The 24,068-nt window shown below is 39.5% G+C and overlaps 1 protein-coding gene across 2 annotated transcripts in view; it reads right to left on the minus strand.

The window, feature by feature from the left end:
* TRPS1 (transcriptional repressor GATA binding 1) overlaps positions 1-24,068 on the minus strand; it is a 352,014-nt gene that overhangs the window by 182,176 nt on the left and 145,770 nt on the right. The window contains exons 4-5 of one of the 2 annotated variants that reach the window (XM_069731801.1): positions 20,095-20,272; positions 19,158-19,335 (exon numbers count right to left, since the gene is read on the minus strand). In XM_069731801.1, the coding sequence (XP_069587902.1) occupies positions 19,158-19,335; positions 20,095-20,272 (356 nt within the window). Of the gene's footprint in view, positions 1-19,157; positions 20,273-24,068 lie in introns of both variants that reach the window. The other variant, XM_069731800.1, reaches the window with a different exon arrangement.

Below are 24,068 nucleotides of genomic sequence, written 5' to 3' on the forward strand. Positions count from 1 at the left end.
AATCGTATTGCCAACATTAAAAAACAGCATGCACCAATGTATTTGTGGGGGTGAAACTGTCAAAATTGTCACAAATCATGCACCAAAGTTCAACAAAATTTTAAAATGACTTAAAGTTCCAAGGATTGAATATGGCATCAAAGTTGATAAAATATTTATTAAGTTAAAAGGAACCTGTCACCTGAATTTGGTGGAACAGGTTTGCGGTCATATGGGTGGGGTTTTTGGGTGCTCGATTCACCCTTTCCTTACCCGCTGGCCTTGCACAGGCGTGTACTATGGAGGACACAGCATGAACTTCAACCCAATATTGCGGCCAGCATGCAGCCAGCGGGTAAGGAAAGGGTGAATCAAACACCCGAAAACCCCGCCCATATGACCACAAACCAGTCCCGCCAATTTCAGGTGACAGGTTCCCTTTAAAAGGGAACCTGTCAACGGGATTTTGCCAAGTACACACATGACCATATTGGCGCTGTGATACGGATTAAAACAATCTCTGTGGTGAAGAAATTTGCTTTGTGGAATTTGTGTAACCAGGGTTTGAAATTTTCTTATAATAATAGCTTTATGTATCGGGGCAGAATTGTAGTGCGGGACTGTGGGAAGGGTCTTCGGCTCTGCCACAGCCCTTCTGATGCCCCTGTTCTCTTTATCGTCCTTCTGGTTTAAATTTCGTGCCAGCACCTCTCTAGCCGTGGTCAGTGATTGCGCACACTGATCTCCTGGCAGTCTTAAGGAAAATGGCACCGATGACGACATATGCGTAGATTTACATCTCGCCTCAATGACGATCCAAGATCTCATTCTGCACATGTCCCGCCACCGGCGTCATATTACTCAAGATAGTCGGGAGTTTAATTTTTGCATGCGTCACCATTTTCCTGAAGACTGCCAAGAGGTCAATGTGTGCAAATGTTAGGACAGTGCAGGCACAAAGTTTAAACCGGGAGGGCGATAAAGACAAAAGATGCAGCAGAGGGGCCATAGCAGCCCCAAAGACCCAACCTACCGTTCAATCCCAATGCACAAAGCTATGAATGGAAGAAAATTTCAAACTCTGATTACACAAAATCCACAAAGCAGATTTCTTCACCACAAGAATCATTTTAACCTTCGTCTGGCTGACTAGGTACAATTGTAACTAGTCCGTTTTTTAAAATTGCAATAACTTTTTTTCGAAAAGCCGTAGAGGGCTGAAATTTCGTGACATCTCTGCAGTTTTGGTCCAGAATATATTAGCCAAATATCACAGTGGAGGTATTGTACCTCTGCAGCCTGTTAACGTAAAATTATGCAGCCTGACGAAGGTTAAGCAATAAGGCCATGCATGTACTTTACTTTAAAAAAATACTGCTGACAGGTTCCCTTTAAAAGCCAGAAAATGGTGCACAATTATGCCTGCTCATAGAAAGGTAGACTTAATTTTCCAACCTAAAATTATCACATTTTATTAAAACACATGCAAACATTAGAAGACTTTTTTTTTATCATCATATGAAATGACAGTTCTAATAATTGTGGCCAGTGAGTGACAAGAACGCAACACGCACCTAATAATGTTGTAGCTATGTGGTCATTGAGAGGTTAATATCTCATCTGGGTTTTTTCTTCAAATGCTGCCGCTTTTTATCAACTTTGTAGTGTTGATACTTGGTGCAAAATAATAAAAATAAAAGAACATTTTCCTGCTCAAAGTTGTATGATTAATTGGTCTTCTACAACTAGTCCTACAGTACAGTATATTCAAGAATATTCCAAAACGCAAGACACTCAATCTAAATCTGGCCAAGATGCCGAATTTGCCGATCGTTGAAACAAGGAAGATGCTGATTGGACTTGGCCATGAACGTAATCTCAAATATCCTCTCGAATTCCAACGTTCATCAATACTGCCTGGAAAACTAATACTTCTCAATATTCAAGAGCAAGTCGATCAGTAAAGTAAATCAATAATTATGAGAACTTAAAACAACAACAGAGAGTTACTGACTCACTAAAAGGGTGTGTATACCAGATCTAGATTAAAATTAGGAGATAAATAGATAAAACATGAAGAGAATTACAAAGTATAGGTGCGACTCTTCAGGCTGCATTGTAAAGTGATAGTGCAGAATGATGACAGACATGTCTTTGGTAGATCAAACAGCGTTGACCAAATCAAAAGAAATATTTGCCGAGCAGGTGACAGTGTTGAGAGCTTTGAAGATAAATCCTGACTTTTTTTTATTGGATCTGTAGAAAATACCCATCCAAAGCAATCATTTGCCATTGGTAGCAGCAAGGAGCCATAGTCTATATAATCTAAAATTCTAGGCAGGCGGAGATGGTAGGTTGCTACGTGCTGGAAAGCAGATCATCAAAAGCCATTGCAGCCACTGTGCCTTAACCAGACTACATAAATACTGTGCTTAAGTGACAAAATAGTTGACTTAGGGAAAAGAAAGCTACGTTATGATTCTGGGAATATCAAGGGTCAACAGATGCCACCACTTCAATGTATCATCGCTACCCTCTTAGGAGATGCTTGATCAGTCTTATCGTTGCTAAACCAAATACTCTCTGCTCATATAATTTGCCTCACTATACCCTGAAGATTAAGAACTAAAACTATGCTGAGAACCAGAATTGTTTGATCATCCCCTAGAGAATTTGGGCCAGATGCATTAAATCTTTCACACCAGAATTCTGGCATAAAAGCTTTTGAAAAGTTGCAAAATTTAAGTGCAACTCACAATTTGTGACTATTGGCGATCTCCCACCAGTTTTGCTCAGCTTTGAGAAAATGGGATGAGCTGGGATAGGATGAGGGTCTGGCAACCTTCGTTCCTCAAAATCATGATGAGCTTAGACCTCTTCATGAATTAGGAGCATCTGACTCAAACATGTCCTCTTATCAAGGTCAGCATGTGGACCTCCTGCAGTTGAGGACCTAGGATCTATTGAATGCACAAGAAAAACCTATATAATATGTAATTATATAATATAATATTTAATGTGACCCCCAAATAATGGCTGAAGAACTTTCGCTATTGAAAAGGCTATTTCTACCATATCACCATGAGTCTATCAACAAAGGAACAGGCGTTAGTGTTACACAGGGTCTTATTGAGTCTACCAGGCTCGGCACCTTGTGTCTATAGTGTCATGCCATGTAAACTAATTTGCATTGGCCCGACTTATAGATTTCTAGGACAACAGAATTATTCATTGCCAATAGCTGATGAAAATGTTTAAAACAGCACCAATAAATCCATAATTAGGTGGCAGGGGTGCTAAGGAAGCCATTCCTCCCCTTTCGGCTCAACTTTCCTTCCGACAGCTTAGTGCTTTGATATTGTGTTTTATAGATCAATAGTGTTCCTAAATATAAGACTTTTGTCCAAAAAACTAGAGTGCATATCTTAGCAATATACCAAAGTCTAATTTTGAGTAGGGTGTCCCATCTAGGACATGTATGGAATATTGATGACATACACAGGCGCTGTCTGACAGATGCGGGTCCTACTACTAAGAACTGCATCTCTCTTAAGAACAGGGTCTCAACTGTCACAGTGAGGAATGGGCACGTGGCTATGTCTTTAATACTATGGCTCCAAAAATGGCCATTTATTACATAACTTGTCTATCTACATGCCATACATATCCAAAAAGGGCAACCCTTTAAAGGGAATTTGTCAGCAAATTTTTGTTATGCAAGCTGAGAACATCAAGATATAGGGGCTGAAAGCAAGATTCCAGTGATGCGTCATTTAGTAAGCTGTGTTTTGCTGTTTCAATAAAATCAATTTTTATCAACAGGAGATTATCACTACAGGACAAGGGGTCTCGTGCCTGCTAGTCCTCCTGCTGTGTAACCACACCCCCATCACTGATTGGCAGCTTGCTGACAATGTACATAAAAAGCAGCCAATCAGTGGTGTGGGTGGAGTTCTACAGAGCTCAGCATTTCAAGCTTTGCTAGATCTGCATAAGAGGAAACTGTGATTGCATCAAAATGACAGCAAGCAACTCAGTAAGTGATATAACGTTGGAATCGGGGCCTCAGCCCTTACATTATTCAACTCTCAGATTACATACCAAAAACCTGATGGATTCCCTTTAAATACAAGCTAGAATATTGCATTAAATGTAAATACTGACATTACTTTTCCAAATAAAGATAATAATAAACCACATTTCTGCAACTATCATTACTTCTAATAATAAACTTTATATTCTACAATATCTTATTATGTTTTGGATAATATACATTTGGATTAGGAAATAAATAGAATATTAGCAGTAATAACCATTGACAATGTTTCCTTGTATTGTCAGATAGGGCATGGAATGCCTTGTATACCTACTGTTAATGTTAGAGAATGTTCTCTCGAGTGATGTGAGGCGTTAAATGATCTTTAATGTGAGACATGCTGTGAATAATGAGAAGTCACACTGGTGCAATGAGCCTATTAGTGGAGTATACTACATTTTGTTTGCATTTACTGGCATCGAGAGTTATTTCTCCCCTGATATCTCAATCGCAGGTAAGCTGCTATGTATTTGGAAGGAATTATTTAATGGAAGAGTAGACAGGTTTACCACACAACTGGCACAAAATCATGTTCCTGTCAAGTCGATAAGAAAATACTATTGTTCTAAGTGTAACTGATGAAATACAGGCTGGGGGAAGCAGCGGTGTCACTCTTACACTACCAGACATCACCTCTCCTTCCACACTCCATTAAGTGTCAAAACATGATCGCTGACTTACTCCGATAAGCAGATCTTCCCGGGCTATTACATAGACGTATTTGTGTGTTTCTCTCGCAGGAACTGACTTGAAAGCAAAAATTCTGATCCTTATAAAAGGATTATATGGGACTCATTTCCATATAAAACAACAACAAAAATTGAAAAAAAAAAACATTTGTACGACTTTGTGGCAGTAAAAAGAATGGCGTTATATATATTCTCACATATTTCTATATATACCGATAGCAAATGTTTCCTTAAGTTGAATATCGCAACACTAAAAAGTGCAATTCGAGACCTAACTTCACATAGGTCAGTGGCCTCTGAAATGGTCAGATATCTTAATCCACTTAGGCTGGTTTTACACTTGCGTTTTAAAACGCATGCGTTTTTAAAAAAAAAACGCATGGTGAAAAAACACACGTAAACGCGTGCAAACGCTGCGTTTTTTAGACGCATGCGTTTTTGCATGTGGTGAAAAATATGCGGCGTTTTGACGCATTTACATGCGTTTTTTCATGCGTTTGCGTTTTTTAAACGCATGATGAGAAGTGTGTGACAGCTGCCGATCTTCAAAATCAAGTAAAAAACCCACTATAAACAGAAATAGCTAGGGTTAGGGTTAGGGGTAGGGATCCTAACCCTAAAGGGATCCTAACCCTAACCCTACCCCTAGGGATCCTAACCCTAACCCTTCCCCTAACCCTAAAGGGATCCTAACCCTAACCCTTAGGGTTAGGGGTAGGGTTAGGGTTAGGATCCCTAGGGTTAGGATCCCTTTAGGGTTAGGATCCCTTTAGGGGTAGGGTTAGGGTTAGGATCCCTTTATCACCTTTATGGTGGGGGATGGCATATCAGTGTGTTTTCTGTTTTTTTTTTCTATAAAAACACATGCGTTTTTAACACAATCAAACGCATGTGCTTAAAAACGCATGCGTTTACAAAGACAGAAATAGGTTTTTTTGCCGCAAAAAAACGCCGCTAAAAATTACTACATGTTGCATTTCTGCAACACATCGCATGCATAGAAAAGACGCATGCGGCTGCAAAAAGGGGCAAAACGCATGCAAAAAAACGCATGCGTTTTTAATGTTAAGTATAGGGAAAAAAATGCATGCTTTTTTTGCGCAAAAACGCAGCGGCAAAAAATGCAAATGTGAAACCAGCCTTAAAGCACCACTTAGGCAATTTTTTTTAATTTTATGTCTGTAGAAGAATACTCTCTGGTTGCAGTCTTCTTCTGTTCTCAGTGCCGCTCCGGTCATCCTCTGCTAGTTGTGACCTGCCGGATCGCTTCAGTGTCTGCTGTGCAGATTCAAAGTCACAACTCAGTGCGAGTCTATGACACCAAGGAGCCACAACGAGGCACTTATAGACTTACATTGAGAGCTTATAACCGTTACCTCTGACCTCTCACGGACCGCTCCCGGCACATTAACACCCAGAACACTGCAATCTAACATGATCGCAGCGTTCCGGCAGCATAGGGAAGCATCGCACAGGGAGGGGGCTCCCTGCGTGCTTCCCTGAAACCCTCGGAGCAACACGATGTGATCGCGTTGCTCTGAGGGTCTCCTACCTCCTCCCTGCAGGCCCCGAATCCAAAATGGCCGCGGGGCTCCTTCCGGGACCTGCAGGGAGGTGGCTTGCAAGCGCCTGCTCAGAGCAGGTGCTGGCAAGCCTCCTGCAGTGCCTCTCAGATCGCTGATCTGACACAGTGCACAGCAATGTGTCAGATCAGCAATCTGACACTCACTTTACCATGATTTCGGCCCCTGGGACAAAGTTAAAAAAAAAATAAAAAAAAAAATATATATATATATATATATATATATATATATATATATATATATATATATATATATATATATATATATATATATATATATATATTTCCATGTGTTAAAAAAAAATGATCCGACCCATAAAACTGTCCCACTAGTTAACCCCTTTCAGTGATCACCGTAATAAAAAAAAAAAAGAGGCAAAAAACAACGCTTTATTATCATAACGCCAAACAAAACGTGGAATAACACGCGATCAAAAAGACGGATATAAATAACCATGGTACCGCTGAAAACATCATCTTGTCACGCAAAAAAACTAGCCGCAATACAGCGTCATCAGCAAAAAAATAAAAAAAGTTATAGTCCTCAGAATAAAGCGATGCAAAAATAATTATTTTTTATATAAAATAGATTTGATCATATAAAAGCGCCAAAACATAAAAAAAGATATAAATGAGGCATCGCTGTAATCGTACTGACCCGAAGAATAAAACTGCTTTATCAATTTTATCAAAGGTGGAACGGTATAAAGGTCCCCCAAAGAAATTCATGAATTGCTGATTTTTGTTCATTCGGCCACACAAAAATCGGAATAAAAAGCGATCAAAAAAATGTAACGTGCCCGAAAATGATACCAATAAAAACATCAACTCATCCCACAAAAACAAGACCTCACATGACTTTGTGGACCAAAATATGGAAAAATTATAGCTCTCAAAATGTGGAGACGCAAAAACTATTTTTTGCAATAAAAAGCATCTTTTAGTGTGTGACGGCTGCCAATCATAAAAATCCGCTAAAAAACCCGCTATAAAAGTAAATCAAACCCCCCTTCATCACCCTTAGTTAGGGAAATATAATGAATTTTAAAAAAATGTATTTATTTCCATTTTCCCATTAGGGTTAGCGTTGGGGCTAAAGTTTGGGTTGGGGCTAAAGTTAGGGTTGGGGTTTGATTACATTTACGGCTGGGATTAGGGTTAGGAGTGTGTCAGGTTTAGGGGTGTGGTTAGGGTTATGGTTGGGATTAGGGTTAGGGGTGTGTTGGAGTTAGGGGTGTGATTATGGTTAGGGGTGTGTTGGGGTAAGGATTGTGATTGGGATTAGGGGCATGTTCGGGTTTAGGGGTGTGGTTATGGTTGAGATTAGGGTTAGGGGTGAGCTTGGGTTAGGGTTTCAGTTAGAATTGGGGGGTTTCCACTGTTTGGACACCATGTCGCGTTTGGAGAGCCTCTGATGTGCCTAATCTCAATTCCAGCCAATTCTGCGTTGAAAAAGTAAAATAGTGCTCCTTCCCTTCCTAGCTCTCCCATGCACCAAAACAGGGGTTTACTCCAGCATATGGGGTATCAGCTTACTCAGGATAAATTGGACAACAACTTTTGGGGTTCAATTTCTCTGGTTACCCTTGGGAAAATAAAAATTTTGGGGGCTAAAAAATAATTTTTGTGGGAAAAAAAATGATTTTTTTATTTTCACGGCTCTGCGTTATAAACTGTAGTGAAACACTTGGGGGTTCAAAGTTCTCACAACACATCTAGATAAGTTCCTTGGGGGGTCTAGTTTCCAATATGGGGTCATTTATGGGGGATTTCTACTGTTTAGGTACATCAGGGGCTCTTCAAACGCAATGAGATGCCTGCTGACCACTCCATCTAAGTATGCATTCAAAAAGGCGCTCCTTCCCTTCCGAGCTCTGCCATGCGTCCAAACAGTAGTTTTTTCCCACATATGGGGTATCAGCATACTCAAGAGAAATTGGACCCCAAAAGTTGTCCAATTTGTCCTGTTACCCTTGGGAAAATACAAAACTGGGGGCTAAAATATACATTTTTGTGGAATTTTTTATTTTTATTTTCACGGCTCTGCGCTATAAACTGTAGTGAAACACTTAGAGGTTCAAAGTGCTCACCACAAATCTAGATAAGATCCTTAGAGGGTCTAATTTCCAAAATGGTGTCACTTGTAGGAAATTTAAATGTTTAGGCACATCAAGGCTCTCCAAACACGACATGGCATCCCATCTCAATTCCAGTCAATTTTGTATTGAAAAGTCAAACAGCGCTCCTTCCCTTCCAAGCTCTGCCATGCACACAAACAGTGGTTTACCCCCACATATGGGGTATCAGCATTCTCAAGACAAATTGTACAACAACGTACTTTTGAGGTCCAATTTCTCCTGTTACCCTTGGTAAAATAAACAAATTGGAGCTAAAGTAAATTTTTTGTGGAAAAAAATGTAAATGTTCATTTTTTTAAACATTCCAAAAATTCCTGTGAAATACCTGAAAGGTTAATAAACTTATTGAATGTGGTTTTGAGCACCTTCAGGGGTGCAGTTTTTAGAATGGTGTCACACTTGGGTATTTTCTATCATATAGACCCCTCAAAGAGACTTCAAATGTGATGTGGTCCCTAAAAAAATATAGTGTTGTAAGAATGAGAAATTACTGGTCAAATTTTAACCCTTATAACTCCCTAACAAAAAAAAATGTGGTTCCAAAATTTTGCTTATGTAAAGTAGACATGTGGGAAATGTTACTTATTAAGTATTTTGTGTGACATAACTCTGTGATTTAAGGGCATAAAAATTCAAAGTTGGAAAATTGCGAAATGTTCAAAATTTTTGTAAAATTTCCATTTTTTTCACAAATAAACGCAAGTAAAATCAAATAAATTTTACCACTATCATGAAGTACAATATGTCACGAGAAAACAATGTCAGAATCACTGGAATCCATTGAAGCGTTCCAGAGTTATAACCTCATAAAGGGACAGTGGTCAGAATTGTAAAAATTGGCCCGGTCATTAACGTGCAAATCACCCTTGGGAGTAAAGGGGTTGAAAACAAAGTTATAATAGTGCACTTTAAATATAAGTATCTCTCAAGAGAGATCTGTGTGGTGCCTTATAAGTGAAGAATCATGCAGACCAACAACCCTCTTGGCTTAAAAAAAATGTCTTCTGTTTCCAGTGCTGCCCTGATCCTCTTCTCTACCATGTGACCACAGTTTTGATTAGCTGACTCACAAAGTGTGTTTTGCAGGGGTGGACATACCAGTGGTACAACCTGTGCAGTCGCACAGGGGCCCAAGATGTAAGTGGGCTCATTCTTACCTGCGACACAGGTGAAATTTTGCATTAAGATGAGTTACTGGACTGCAAAGGGCCCATATATTGTTCTTACACAAGGGGCCCTTTTCTATCTGGGTCCACTAGTGGTAAATAACCTTCTCTATGACAGCCTCGATGTGAATCTCATACAGAAAGTGATAATCAGTCCACACAGAAGACGCCGAGTGAGCTGGCTACTCAGAACTGCAGTCACAACGTTAAGGAGAGCACTGGAACAGCAACGGGACTGATAGAATCTTTTAATACAGTTATATGAAAAAGTTTGGGCACCACTATTAATCTTAAACTTAATGTTTTATAAAAATTTTTTTTTTTTTGCAACAGCAGAGGAACAAATACACTGTTCTGGAATGGCCATCCCAGTCCCCAGACCTGAATATCATTGAACATCTGCGGGATCATTTGAAGAGGGCTGTCCATGCTCGACCATCAAACTTAACTGAACTGGAATTGTTTTGTAAAGAGGAATGGTCAAAAATACCTTCATCCAGGATTCAGGAACTCATTAAAAGCTACAGGAAGCGACTAGAGGCTGTTATTTTTGCAAAAGGAGGATCTACTAAATATTAATGTCACTTTTCTGGTGGGGTGCCCATACTTATGCACCTGTTAAATTTTATTTGAGTGCAGATTGCACATTTTCTGTTAGTAGAATAAACCTAATTTCAAGGCAGAAACATTACTGTGTCCAACAGTTATTAGATATATGAAACTGAAATAGCTGTTGCCAAAAAAACAATTTTTATAAAACTTTAAGATTAAGATTAATAGGGGTGCCCAAACTTTCTCATATAACTGTACATGAACTGTGCACTTACCAATGGCTAAGGGATGGAGATAATTAAAAATGTTCTGGAGAATAGCGTTTAATAGAAGTTTAGAGTTTTGTTAAATTCTAATTATTTTCAAAGACATTTAGGCATATCGATTCGGTGGGTTAAAGTAATATTAGGGGGATGGTTCTAGTGGGAATGGTGGGATGCAGGGTCAGGGGAGTGGTCTGCATACTACGGATATCCTTATGTTATGTTTGACAGAAAGAAGCATAGATAAGAATATACACATCAAGCTTAAAACCCACATGAACCTTAAAGGGAATCTGTCACCTCATTTTTCACAAATAAGCGGTGCCCAGCACCATCAGGGGCTTATCTACAGCATTCTGTATTGCTGTAGATAAGCCCCCGATGTAACCTGAAAGATAAGAAAAACGAGTTAGATTATACTCACCCGGGGGGTGGTCCGGTCAGATGGGTGTCGCAGGTCCGGGTCCTGGCGCCTCCCATCTTCATGTGATGACGTCCTCTTCCTTGCTTTTGTTGCGGATCTTGCGCATGCGTACTGATTTGCCCTGTGGAGGGCAGCGTAAAGTACTGCAGTGCGCAGGCGTCGGGCCTCTTTGACCTTTTCCGGCGCCTGTGCACTACAGTACTTTGCTCTGCCCTCAACAGGGCAGAGAATTAAGCCTGTGCAGGAGCCCGACAGAAGCAAGGAAGGGGACATCATCGTATGAAGATGGGAGGCGCCGGACCCAGACCTGCGACGCCCATTAGACCCAGACCGCATCGGACCGCCCCGGGTGAGTATAATCTAACTTCTTTTTCTTATCTTTCAGGTTACATCGGGGGCTTATCTGTAGCATTACAGAATGCTGTAGATAAGCCCCTAATGGCGGTGGCTGCAACTTATTTGCGAAAAATTAGGTGACAGATTCCCTTTAACTTAAAGGGAATCTATCAACAGGATTTGCTACTCTACCTGAGAACAGCATGCCATTGGAGCAAAGACACTGATTGCAGAGATGTATCATTTACTTGGCTGCTTGCTTGAGCTTTGCTAAAACAATGGCTGCAGTAATAGCAGTTCTCTGAAGGTGGAGCTCTGTATAACTACGCCCACACCATTGATTGGCAGAAAGCCGCCAATCAGTAGCGAGGCCGGGGTTATACAGACCTCATAAATATGGAGGACTACGTGACAGTTCTCTAGTGATAATCTCCTGCTAATAAAACAGTGATTTTATGAAAACCACAGGAAGCAGCTCAGTAAACCACACAGCAATGGACAGGATCCACCGTCATATGAAGCTGGCCAAAACCTGATGACAGATTCCCTTTAAAAGCTCCTAGGAGAATACACTTTGCCTTCTAAAAAATAAAAAAAGGAGCTGTTGATTTGTGGCAAAAGAGAATTCAGTTTTCTGGATTATATTTTTTTTTGGTGTGATAGATGATGTCATTTTCCCGTGAACAATTTAGAAAAGGTATCAATTGTTATGTAGCAGGACCTAGGGTTTACACCGCCAGCAACATACAGGCGAAAATAAACATATTAACCCTGGATCTTTGTAATAGTCAGAACTAAGTGGCAATGGCATTCTTCTGTCTTATGTAACAAACGACAGGAAATGTCATAACTAGATCTTTATTGTCATCATTTTCTGTGCGCGAATCATCTATATTTACAATGGAAACAGAATCAGGTGGGTTTTCCCTTGTCACAACACTTTCAAAATCAACCACAGATGCAAATATGGCTTAAAAAAAGGCATAATAAACCTAATGAAATGTGAAGCATCGTAAGGAAATATAGCCCACTAGCGCAAGAAATCCCCCTGAGCCTACAGGAACGCAGATACACTGTACTTGCAGATGTTCAGGTTAACTTATTTACCCGAAATGCCAATGTCTCAGCACTTTTCTGCCACCAAAACAACTCTGTTCGTCTATTTGTCACCTACACACAATGGATGTAGTCATTCTGAGAGCTGTATCAATATGACACTACTTTTGGTTTAAGAAAACGGATTGAAAAAAAAAATTCCCATACAGGACTTCAAAAAATTTTTTTTTCTTTCAATGGCTTCTCACTTGACTACCGTCCTATACTTAATGTTGTCACTGTTCCAACGTTTTTAGCATACTCATAACTGCATGTATCAAATGAAAAATATTTAGAATTGAGAGTCCTCAGTGGTTGATACCTTTTAATGGCTAACTGAAAAGATGGTAACAAATTGCAAGCTTTCGAGACTACACGGGTCTCTTCATCAGGCAAAGACTCAGTCTTTGCCTGATGAAGAGACCCGTGTAGTCTCGAAAGCTTGCAATTTGTTACCATCTTTTCAGTTAGCCATTAAAAGGTATCAACCACTGAGGACTCTCAATTCTAAATATTTTTCTATCTACTGGCTAACACGGTACCAAGAAATATATCTTCCCTGTATCAAATGAGACCTGTTACCTTTGTAAATCAAAAGTAACCAGTTAAAGGGTTTATCGAGGACGATTTCTTTTCTTTTGCTATGAGCCTAAGGACTAAAAGGAGAGTAGTTGCTCACTACCTAACTGTACTACCTGGTGCCAGCACTTCAGCTGCTCCACATCAACAGCAGCTCCTCTTCTTCCCGGCTGCTCTGTCGATGGGCTATGACTGCCGCCATCATACTGATTGACAGCAGGCTCCCTTCTGCAGGGAGCCAGCTGTCAATCAGCATGACTTGGGCGATCATGCCCCATCGTTAGAGAAGAGAGGAGTTACTTCTCTGTCAAAATGACATCAGAGAAAGCCGCTAAATTGCCAGCAGAAGTGGGTGTGTGACCGCTTTGTGCCAGCAGAGATCGGCAACGAGTGGTCTGTGAATGCTCTGTGCTGATAGAGATTGGCACCAGGCACAATAGGAAGGTAAGTAGGTAACAATTAACTGCCTTTTAGTTCTTAGGCCCATAGTAGAAAAAAAATAGTCCCTGACAACTCTTTTAAAGAACATGCAGTTTGGAAGTGGACCATTGACGGGATTCAATGGGCAAGAAGGCCATTGTTGGAGTAGACCAAGAGACCAAAGTGTTACATTTCTGTTAAAAAATGCTTTACGTCACTGAGGTCTAGAATATTGGCTAATCATGCAGAAAAGTTTCATATGAGACTTAGACGGTAAAGTATATTGTTGGCCATTTCCCTATAGACAATAGATGGATCAGCAGGATAAAGGCATGACCGATTGACCACCGCTCCATTCAAACTGCTATGGACAAGCGATACATTTCATTTTTTTGGGTAGCCTCTCGTTTAGGGTATTACAGGCTACAAAAAATTACAACCTATCCTGTCAGCGATAATATTTGGATAATTGTTTTCCAGAAGTGACAGCACCTTCTCATAATTCCAAAGACTTTTAAAGGAGTGGCAGGGCACATGCGCAACGGACCATTTTATTGACCTTCTTCTGTTTCCGGTTGTGTGAATAAGAGAAAGTGAGGACCATCATCTTCATCAAAAGCAAGGTGAAAACCATGGGAAAACAGAAAACAGTTCTGACGATCATTGGGGTCCACTCCAATCTAAAAATTGTCACTTAACTGGTGAATATGATATTTTTTTAGACTGAAATATCCCTTTAAGAATTCAACTACAGTAGGTGTTTATTCTTTTTTTTTAATCTATGGTAGAGCCACCAGCCATCATAAATGTATCACTTATGCTATGTATAGGAGATAAATGTCCTTTTCTGAAAAATCGGTATGTGCACATGTAATATATGCAATATCTTAATAGAAGACAGCGTGGGAATGGTGCCCGTCCGCATGTATCAAGAGAATCAATATCCGCCATTCACTTGATACATGCGGACGGGCACCATTCCCACGCTGTCTTCTACTAAGATAAGTTCATCTGTCTATGGGATATGTACCAGTGTGTTCTCCTGAGGAACCAACTAATTGGGGAAAGGCGTCGAGAAATATGCAAGCTGGCTTCTTCTTGATTGGAGTAATTTATGGGGTAAAGATCTCCTAAATGAATGAACAAGGGGTATTGGCCCTGAATGGATTGTGCAATTTAAATAGCAATCTGTCTGTTCTTGTTTGCTATTAACTATTTGTTATTAGCTTGGATGATTTTGTAACCCCATTTTTTGAAAATATGGGATTTTGTTTGCTACATATAATCCTGGATTTCTATTGGGGCAATATGCATGTGGATATTTAATATTGCATAAACGACGGTATATGGTACATCTAATAAGATACCACTTGAGTTTTGAATTTTTTTTGCCCATTTGATTTACTGTAGTTTACATCTGGGAATATGAGCAATATATATCTGCTTATGCCAAACTCTATATATGATTTTGGGGTCTGTTACGGAATTCATTATAATATATCTCCCTATCTGATATATTGCACGTGCCATCAGGTTTATCAGAGGTAGGGTATCAGGCTCACCGGATCACATATGGTACAATTGTTATTTCTTTGTGCACTCTGTCTCGTAAGGATTGTTTAGGGAAAGGAGGGAGAGCCATTGGTGAGAGAGCACCAGTGTGCAGATTGAAGGGTGCCAACCTCCGCTGTTAGGAAGGGAATCCATAGTGATTTAATAAGGTAAATTTTTCCTAAGGCTACTTTCACACTAGCGTCGGTACGGGTCCGTCGCTAAGTGTCGGGCCGACGTACTGACCCACATTGTGAAAATTATGCACGACGTGGGCAGCGGATGCAGTTTTTCAACACATCCGCTGCCCATTCTAAAGTCTGGGGAGGAGGGGGCGGAGTTCCGGCCACGCATGCGCAGTAGGAAATGGCGGACGCGGTGGACAAAAAAAAACGTTCCCTTGAACGTTTTTTCGTGCCGACTGTCTGCCAAAACACGACGCATCCAGTGCACGACGGAAGCGACGTGTGGACACACGTCGCAATCCGTCGGCACTAGAAGTCTATGGGCAAAAAATGCATCCTGCAGGCACATTTGCAGGATCCGTTTTTTTGCCCAAAACGACGGATTGCGACGGATTCTTAAAAACGCTAGTGTGAAAGTAGCCTTACTCTCAATTGTTTTTTTTTTTGTTTTTTTTTTTAACAGACCCATATCATATGTGGTAATGGGAATATAGTGAAAATAATATACATTGGTATTTTTTATATTATATTATTATTTATTGTTATAGCGCCATTTATTCCAAGGCGCTTTACATGTGAGGAGGGGTACACATAATAAAAACAAGTACAATAATCATGAACAATACAAGTCATAACTGGTACAGGAGGAGAGAGGACCCTGCCCGCGAAAGCTCACAATATACAAGGGATGGGTGAGGATACAGTAGGCGAGGATAGAGCTGGTCATGCAGCGGTTTGGTCGATCGGTGGTTACTGCAGGTTGTAGGCTTGTTGGAAGAGGTGGGTCTTCAGGCTCTTTGGAAGGATAACTTTATAGTAAAAGTTATGTTTTAATTCGGTGCTATTCGGTGAATTCTATGTATTTTTTGGCAGCTATTTATTTGATTTACGGTGAACAGCTGACGTCAAAAGCGTGCAGGACACAAAAATAATAAAAACGCAACAAAAATGCAATGTGGGGACATGTGTTCTGTGTTTGCCATCTTCTATCAATATTGCAGGGTGGATTAACAAGCACACTTTGTATTATTTTTCACTTACTTGTCATATAAAAGTGATTAAGAAGAAAGCGAAAATGTTCAGGTCACGTTTCCAATAGATTTATACATGGAAACCTGCTCCTATAATGAACTGAGCAAGTGTGTAATGTTTTCCTACTCATTTCGAGAGCGAAATGACTGATTTCACTTAAGTAGTGTAACTAAACCCACACTCATGCTTTCTTTGTAGCCGGTGGTGAGAGAATTGCATAATTTGTTTGTTTTACTGCTGTTCTGCTTTCTTGAATCAATACAGTACACACACTTTCAGCTCAATGCAGGTGAAATGTCAAGCTATCAATCTGTGCAAACCAGGAGACAGGTGAGCAAATTGGAAACGAAGTGAAACCATTGAGATCGCTCTCGTTGAACATATTCCAGATTAGGTCATGGACAACCCAAAAGTTACACGACTTGCAAAAGGAATATTTCCATAATCTAACGTGGAAAGAACGTAGGGGTAAGAAAAGGACTATTGTAAAAATCCAGGATCAACAACCCTGGATTTTAGCAGGTCTAGACAGAATTTCCACAACCTAATTGTAACAGAAGTTAGAGATTAACACGATTTTACCGTAAAGAAACTTTTTTTTCTTTCAAATTGTCTATGCTAATACAAAATGTTTCAAAAATGTCTAACTTCTATAGGTACAGAAACCTTTGTATGTCATTTTCTAGGGTATCGAATGTATTTTGTGCCACAAAATACATTCATCAATTTGCTTTGACTTAACATTTTCAAGGTTCGTCTTTCGGCAGCTTGCATGTATTATATACATACACTGCAAGCTGCTCGATTCAATTCAAGCTCAATATTAACAGTTGGCTTCTGTTGGGTAAGTCCACAACCCCTCGTTCTCCTCTTCTGAATATGAATTGATCTAAAGTCTAATTTTAATAAAAATCGACTCAAATCAGATTTGAGGGAGGTGCAGAGGGTAACCCCAAAGAGAGGCTGTCGAGAATAACAAACAGAATTGAACAGATTATAGAGAACCGTGATACAGGTAAGCTTTGGTAAAAAAAAAAAATTAAAAAAGTTTAAATTAAAGTTTAATCAAATAAAGAAAAGTTTTATATTATATAATACACACTATATACTACGTAATATACTACGTGTCTGGCCAATATACTACGTGGACATGCATATTCTAGAATACCCGATGCGTTAGAATCGGGCCACCATCTAGTATACTATAAAATGCAAAGTTTTCCAATCTCATCTGCTTTTTTTCTGGTTGGGTACTTAGGCATAACTTGAAGCTTCTGTTCCGATGTGAAAAATCTAGAATAGGGATTCTCAACTACTACATGCCATGTATAGTATTGGTGTTTTGTTCTGTAGAAGGGGGTCTTTTGGCCCCACTCAGACACCAGAGCTCAGGTGTGAATGCTTCTCTACTACTCGGAGGCAAAATGCTGGCTGTCATCTATTCTGCCAGAATACCCTCATCTCAATGTACATGACTGATCAGCTCGGTTTAATCCTTCTTTATGTTCCAGACATCTGTCAACATTGATAACTAGTATGGGCACCTTTGATCTGATTCTGAAAACTTACAAGGACATGAAAGAGGGCAATGTTGTGTTTACAGACCCAATATTGTGCCATATAGGGTTACTATAGGTTGATATTAAAGACCTATATATCATCTGGTACTGCAATATACGGCCTCTGTGAGAAGTCACATTCTCTTCCAAAAAGAAAACTCCTAGGAGGTACAGAAAGGGACAACTATATGGCACAAAATTCCAAAGGACCATAAGTAGCCACACCACAAAGTTCTGAAATATGTATTCGCAGCCAAGCAAAAAAAATTTGGATGAAATTATTTCCGCTAACCTGAACAAGGTATTGTTGGAGTCTTTTGTCACTAACAAATACTATACACGCATCCATTTACAGAGCGGTAGAAGTTTTTCTACCAAAGTAATTAAGGTCCAGATGTTGCACATTCATCAAATAGAGTTACTGTGTACTTCAAGATTCTAACATTTCCAGATGACCAAAAAATTATTTATGTATACGACAAGCTAGTTGGAGGATATCAGTTCTAAATATGCCAAAAGCCATTTGCGATAATCCATTAGTTCCGATGTTTTACATTTTTACTTTATAGCTTTTAGTATAGAATAATAGAATTAATAATTATTTATGACTTTAACTATACTTCCCTTAAGTCTTCTACAAAAGTTCACAGTACCAAATTAAAAAAAGTTTACCATATACAATAATTATTCATTTTTATTACTAAAAAACAGCCAGGCAAAATGTGATCAAACAGACCCAAATGTGCATTTTTTTCTTTTAAAATAAAAATATATTTGAACAGATATATAAGAAAAATGTAAAGTATGCAGTGTATAGAAAACCACATGAAAATGTTCAACTTCTGTATGATTACATCAGGAGATAAAGTTAGAATTAACAATTGTTCATAACAGAAAACGGTGTTTCATGTTAAACATTTTTTTGATGAAATGATAGATGAACCTTCTCGAGAAATAAATGATTACGTGTTGGGAAACCGATCAGAATTGTTCTTGGCTTCTACCATTGCTTTTTTAACTAAAGAACAGTACATTGCCAGGGTGGACACCATTTTTTTTCCTTTTTGTAAAACAAGGACATAATGAATTTATGGGTTTCAAGTCAACCACAACACTTTGTTAACCAACCAATGACACACTTTCATTGCCTGGGACAAATTCTGCCATGTTTGAATTTTTCACCAAATACACAATTTTTCCATGAAATATTTTGTCCTTCTGTAACAGCCATAACTTCATTGGTGTAATTGATTGCATATAGCTGCTTAGATTAACTATAATGTCCAATGTCTACCAAAATGTGTATGGCTACATTGGTGGAACGATTGTTGACCATGTGAACATTCATTCTACGATTGTTCAACCATTATAACTTATTTATAAGGTGTAGGGCCAACTTACATTTTTCATGTTTGCTTACCAAATCTTATTTGGGTTTCTGTCTGATTTCATGGCCAAAATTTTAAGGAATAAAAAAAAAAAAAAAAAAACAGTCAAGCTTTGTTTCCTACCTGTAGTGTCTTGAAAGGTCTTCTTCGCTCACGGTCATAAAGTCACATTTGGTACATGAGTGTTCTTTGCTTTCTTTGAGGGTCATCTGATCATCGGTTGCTTGCTGGTGATTCAGTTCCTGCTTGACCTCAGATGCCTGGCCTTCATGAGCATTCTCATAGTGAAGCAGGAGCACATCTACATCAGGAGAGGAGAATGGGCATTGATCACACTGATGTTTAACTTGAGGGCTACCTGTCACCCCAGCAGTCAAGTGCAACAGCAAGAGAGCGCAGTGAGAACAATTACTTTTTTTGCAAGCAAACGGGTAAGAAATTTCTCCATGGTGCTTTTCAGGGCTGCAGAGGCCTCTGGGACAAAAAGGGCAATGCTTAATAGTACACTTGTGAATATTGTGGTGCTGTTGATAATGGCGCAGGAGAGGCCCAACCAAGATTACTTCTGGGCTATGGCTTTTAGAGTACCTAAAGTCACAAAACTGACAATTGTAGCTCGTTACTATTAAATCCTCAGTTGATTTAATGGAGAGGTCTTTCTTTTTAGCCAATCCTTTCTCTATTTTTGCTGTAAGCTGTTCATCAGTATTTTTGGCAATTTTATTTTGATTAATAACTGTTCCCCTGTAGGCCTTGTTAATAGGATCACAATTAGGACTTTCTGACATCCCTACCCCATGCTGCTTGCTGTGATGTTCTAAAAGTTTGACACTGCTGGAGGATTCACAGCTGAAACTACAGAACTTGCACCAGTAGTAGTTGGTGTCATCTGAACCGTTTTGCCTGGAGGACTCTACTGGCTTAATTGGCATTGAATATCCAACTGGCATATCATCTGCTGCTTTAATAGTGGTTTTGTCTTGCCACTTTCCCAAATCTCCAGGCTCACAAGAACGTGGAATAGGGCTGGATTTATTGGTGCTTTTCTCTGATGGTTTACCAGAATCAGAGGACACTTTCATTTTGTTAGGGTGCGTCTTTAGAAAGTGCTGCTCCAGCTCCGTTGACGAGTTGCCCATGTACGTGAAGTTGCAAAACTTGCAGCGGAAGTACTTCGTATTTCCTTGGCAGTCTGGAGTTTTACGCCCAATGCCAATGAAGGTCCCACCGAATGTCACCTGCAGAAGAAGAGTATAGTTTTTTAGTAATGAGTAACCATTAATCACAATCAGTACCTCTATGAATCAATCAACTGTACCAATCCCCGTAGAAATTTGCTCTTTTGCTGAAATGGTTCATAAAGACTTGAATTGGAGAAATCGATATTCAACAAATGTATTCTTTACTTTACAGCATAGTGGCCTGAAGCACTGCGGTATTACATTCAGGACAACATTTGATTAGCATGTGTAAGTCCTAAATGTGCTTGCACAGATTTTCTTTGGGCACTCGGGATTTCTTAAACTCTAAGGGCTCCTTCAGACGTCCGTGATCATCAATTCAATCTCAGATCTCAATGCACAGACTGGCCAATCATTTCCTGATCCTGATCGTGACAGCCTCATAAAAATTTATGAACCGGTCATGCTCGGGGTCAGGAGACGCACAACCAGTCCGCGAATTGAAATATGATATTGCACTGATGATCATGGACGTCTGAAGAAGTTCTAAAACACATTGATCAGTCTGACTCCAATAAAGTTGCTCCTGATATATAAGTATCTGTGCATCTGTTGAACAATTAATATGATTGTAAGCCCCACTGGAAATATTGCTTGATAAGTGTCATTATAGCTTCAGTAAAGTGGTATAGATTGGGAAAAAGATAGAATATAGGTGGGTATGTAGAAATATAAAGTTGCATTCAATCTCTCCTCTCTGCAAATTTAATTAACGATTCCAATTTCTCATGATGAAAATTTGATACCCTATTGCAAAATGCTCAAAAACCCACAGCAGGCACAAGTGACACTACAGCCATGTATAGACATATACATCATACACAACTCCTGAAAGAGTATCAGAAAATCTTGTCATTTTTTCTAAAGTAGTCATGTTGAGCATTCGTCATTGGGTATATCAAGACAAGAGGAAAGGTAAAGTAGGACACATTTGTAATCATTGTAGATGGCTGCCAGAAGTCTAGTTACAGCAAATCAAAATCAGCCTCGTCTACGACACATAGACATGTGGCCTGCTGCACAAAAAGGTCCATACGATTGTGATCTTGGAACTTTGGTGCTACAAAGGAAGGATGAATGCTTATGTGATTTAATATCTGTCAAAAGTTAACTAAATCAGTCATATGCAAACTTTTGCACTATGCTAAACTATTGGAGGCTGTTTGGAAACATGGTCCCACTGCTGTCCATGTCTGCTTTAATACAGTTGGTCGTGCTGTCTAAAAAAAAATACGACAGCCTACAGTAACACAACGATAAGCACAAGCTGTTACTAGCAATCAGGATGGACAGGCAGAAACCACGTCATAGCAATCAATCACAGCTCATTTAATAGATGTAGACGGCAAATCATTTCATATTATCATTGAATACTGTACATTTGGATTCTTGTAACGTTACCAACATTTTAATTAAAATAGTCTGAAGCTCGTGGCTGCCCATGTCTCACTTAGCTGTCACGTTCACGTAAACTTTGCTTGAAAGAAGCAGGACAGGTATCTCAAGGCTTCCTTCTACAAGTGATTTATTATACCCTGGATAACCCTTATTTAAAAGCTTCTTCTTTCTCTAACTGACTGTCATACTTCAGACAATTCCTCTCAACAGAACACTTCCAATTTCCAGAAGCAAGATTGAGCCAGCAAAATATCTAATAAAGTTCATCCACATAGCAAATTATACTCTTTATTTTAGAAGATGATGGCACCCGATTATTACAACAATATCCTCATTCCGGGAAGATAATCCCATCTGTTCACGATATTTTGATTCAGTAGACAATGATCTTATGAAGTTTTCAACTGTTGTGACAATCACTCAAGAGGAATAAAAAGATCGAGCTGGCAATTTCCATATTGTATATAATAAAGTGTTAAAGCTCCACCTTAAAGTAGACCACAAACTTGGGTAGGGACAGTTATAGGTCAAAAGCCTGGGAAACAATGCTCTCGTAATCAGTCAACTGCTATTCCAGCAGTGCTGAGGTTCTCTTCCGATCCTGCAGTGATGATAAACTAAATGTCATCACTGCAGGATCGGCAGAATCTCAGTACTGTTGGAACAGAGGGGATCAGAGAGCTTTGTTTCCCAGGCTTATGATTTATAAGCCACCCTACCCCAGCTTGGTGGTCTCCTTAACAGGGCTGTGGTGTCGAAGTCGTGGAGTAGGAATCGGTGCCCATTTTGGTGAAATCGGTATGAAGTGAACAGACTACGACTCAAAATATATAGTAAATTGGTACAGTAGTTTAATGCAGTGTGTGATGTAATTTTTTTTCTTTAGAATTTGGAAAGTTATTAAATGTCCTATAAATGTCTGTTCTGTTCCTGATCTCAGGATCTCGGCTTTCAGCAGAGATGAATCTGTGCTGAACTTTATGTACATGCTCAGTAGTGAGGCAGAAGTCAGGAAATATGGCTTACGGAGATACTGCTCCACAACACAGCTCCTTAAGGTCGAACTTTAACCGTGACTGCTGCAGCCAATTACTGGCCTCAGTTGTGATATTTGCATGATGTGCATGGAACACTGAGGTCAGTGATTGACTGAAGCGGTCTTGTGCATGTTGAATGGGATGTCACCACTGCAAGACCTGTGAAAGATAGCTGTAGGCACTACTAAGAGTTGTGGTGCACAAGTAGGTGCCCAAACCATACTATATTGTCGATAAATTTGGCACACACGTGATCAGATGCAAGTGAAATTTAATTGGAAGAGAGTACATACAATATGACGTTTCGGTCTCAGGATAGACCTTCATCAATGTACCTCTCTTAGAGTATTTCATAGATTCACGTTTTAACTGGATATTTTATCCCGCTCTTAGCGTCTGGCTCTGCTATAGGTATTAGGCCACTTATGGCACCAGTGCTGTGCTGATCGGACGCGGTATCCACCGCTCATCCTGAGTGTCTCAGGACGAGCGGTGGATACCGCGTCCGATCAGCACAGCACTGGCGCCATAAGTGGCCTAACACCACACCACTGCAAGACCACCAGGAGATATCGGAGCAGTGGAGGATTCAAGGTGCTAGTAAAGACCACTACTCTATTTTATGCCGCTCTCTTTGCTATCCAAACTATTTTAAAAATCATGTAAAACTCCTTTAAACACTAAACCAGTAGAGCAGCATACTTTTTGACATGGCTGCCCAAAAAAAATTTGAGCATTTAATTGATCTATAGCTGATTATATGATTTAACCAATTGTGACACTTGACCAGTTATTTTTTTTAAGTCCAATCGCATTATTCTTCTAAGTTCCTTCAATGTAATTAAACCAAAGGTCACTGCCAAGATTGTCTCACCACCAGTAATCCAGGCTCACAAACAATTAACACACTGAGCGGAAAAACTAACGAAACTCAAAAATATATAATAACTTCACTATTTTCCTTGTATTAAAAGCTATTTCCGAGACTATACTGCTATTGGATAAATCATCAGACACATACAGTACATCCTATAAAACGTTTTATAACTTTTCCATATCCGAAGGCTTAGACGACAGAACATTTCCCACAATACAGACTTGCAGAAAAAAAAAGAAAATAGTAATAATAATTTAGAGAAAATGCATAGACATTACAACAGAAAGACGCCAGGGTTTTATCCCCACCTTAAAAAACAGTAAGACGATAAATAGTTTAATTATTCCTGTGAGTTAAGGCTGCAGTGACAGCTACGAGGAAAGAAAAAAAAGGTTTCCAAGGCCTGTTGTTAATATAAAGGTTGTCATAGCAGGCAGGACTGCCCTTCCCAGGAGTGAGCCACACCTGTCTAGTGATGTTA

Source organism: Ranitomeya imitator, chromosome 6 (assembly GCF_032444005.1).
Source record: "Ranitomeya imitator isolate aRanImi1 chromosome 6, aRanImi1.pri, whole genome shotgun sequence".
Taxonomy (NCBI): Eukaryota; Metazoa; Chordata; class Amphibia; order Anura; family Dendrobatidae; genus Ranitomeya; species Ranitomeya imitator.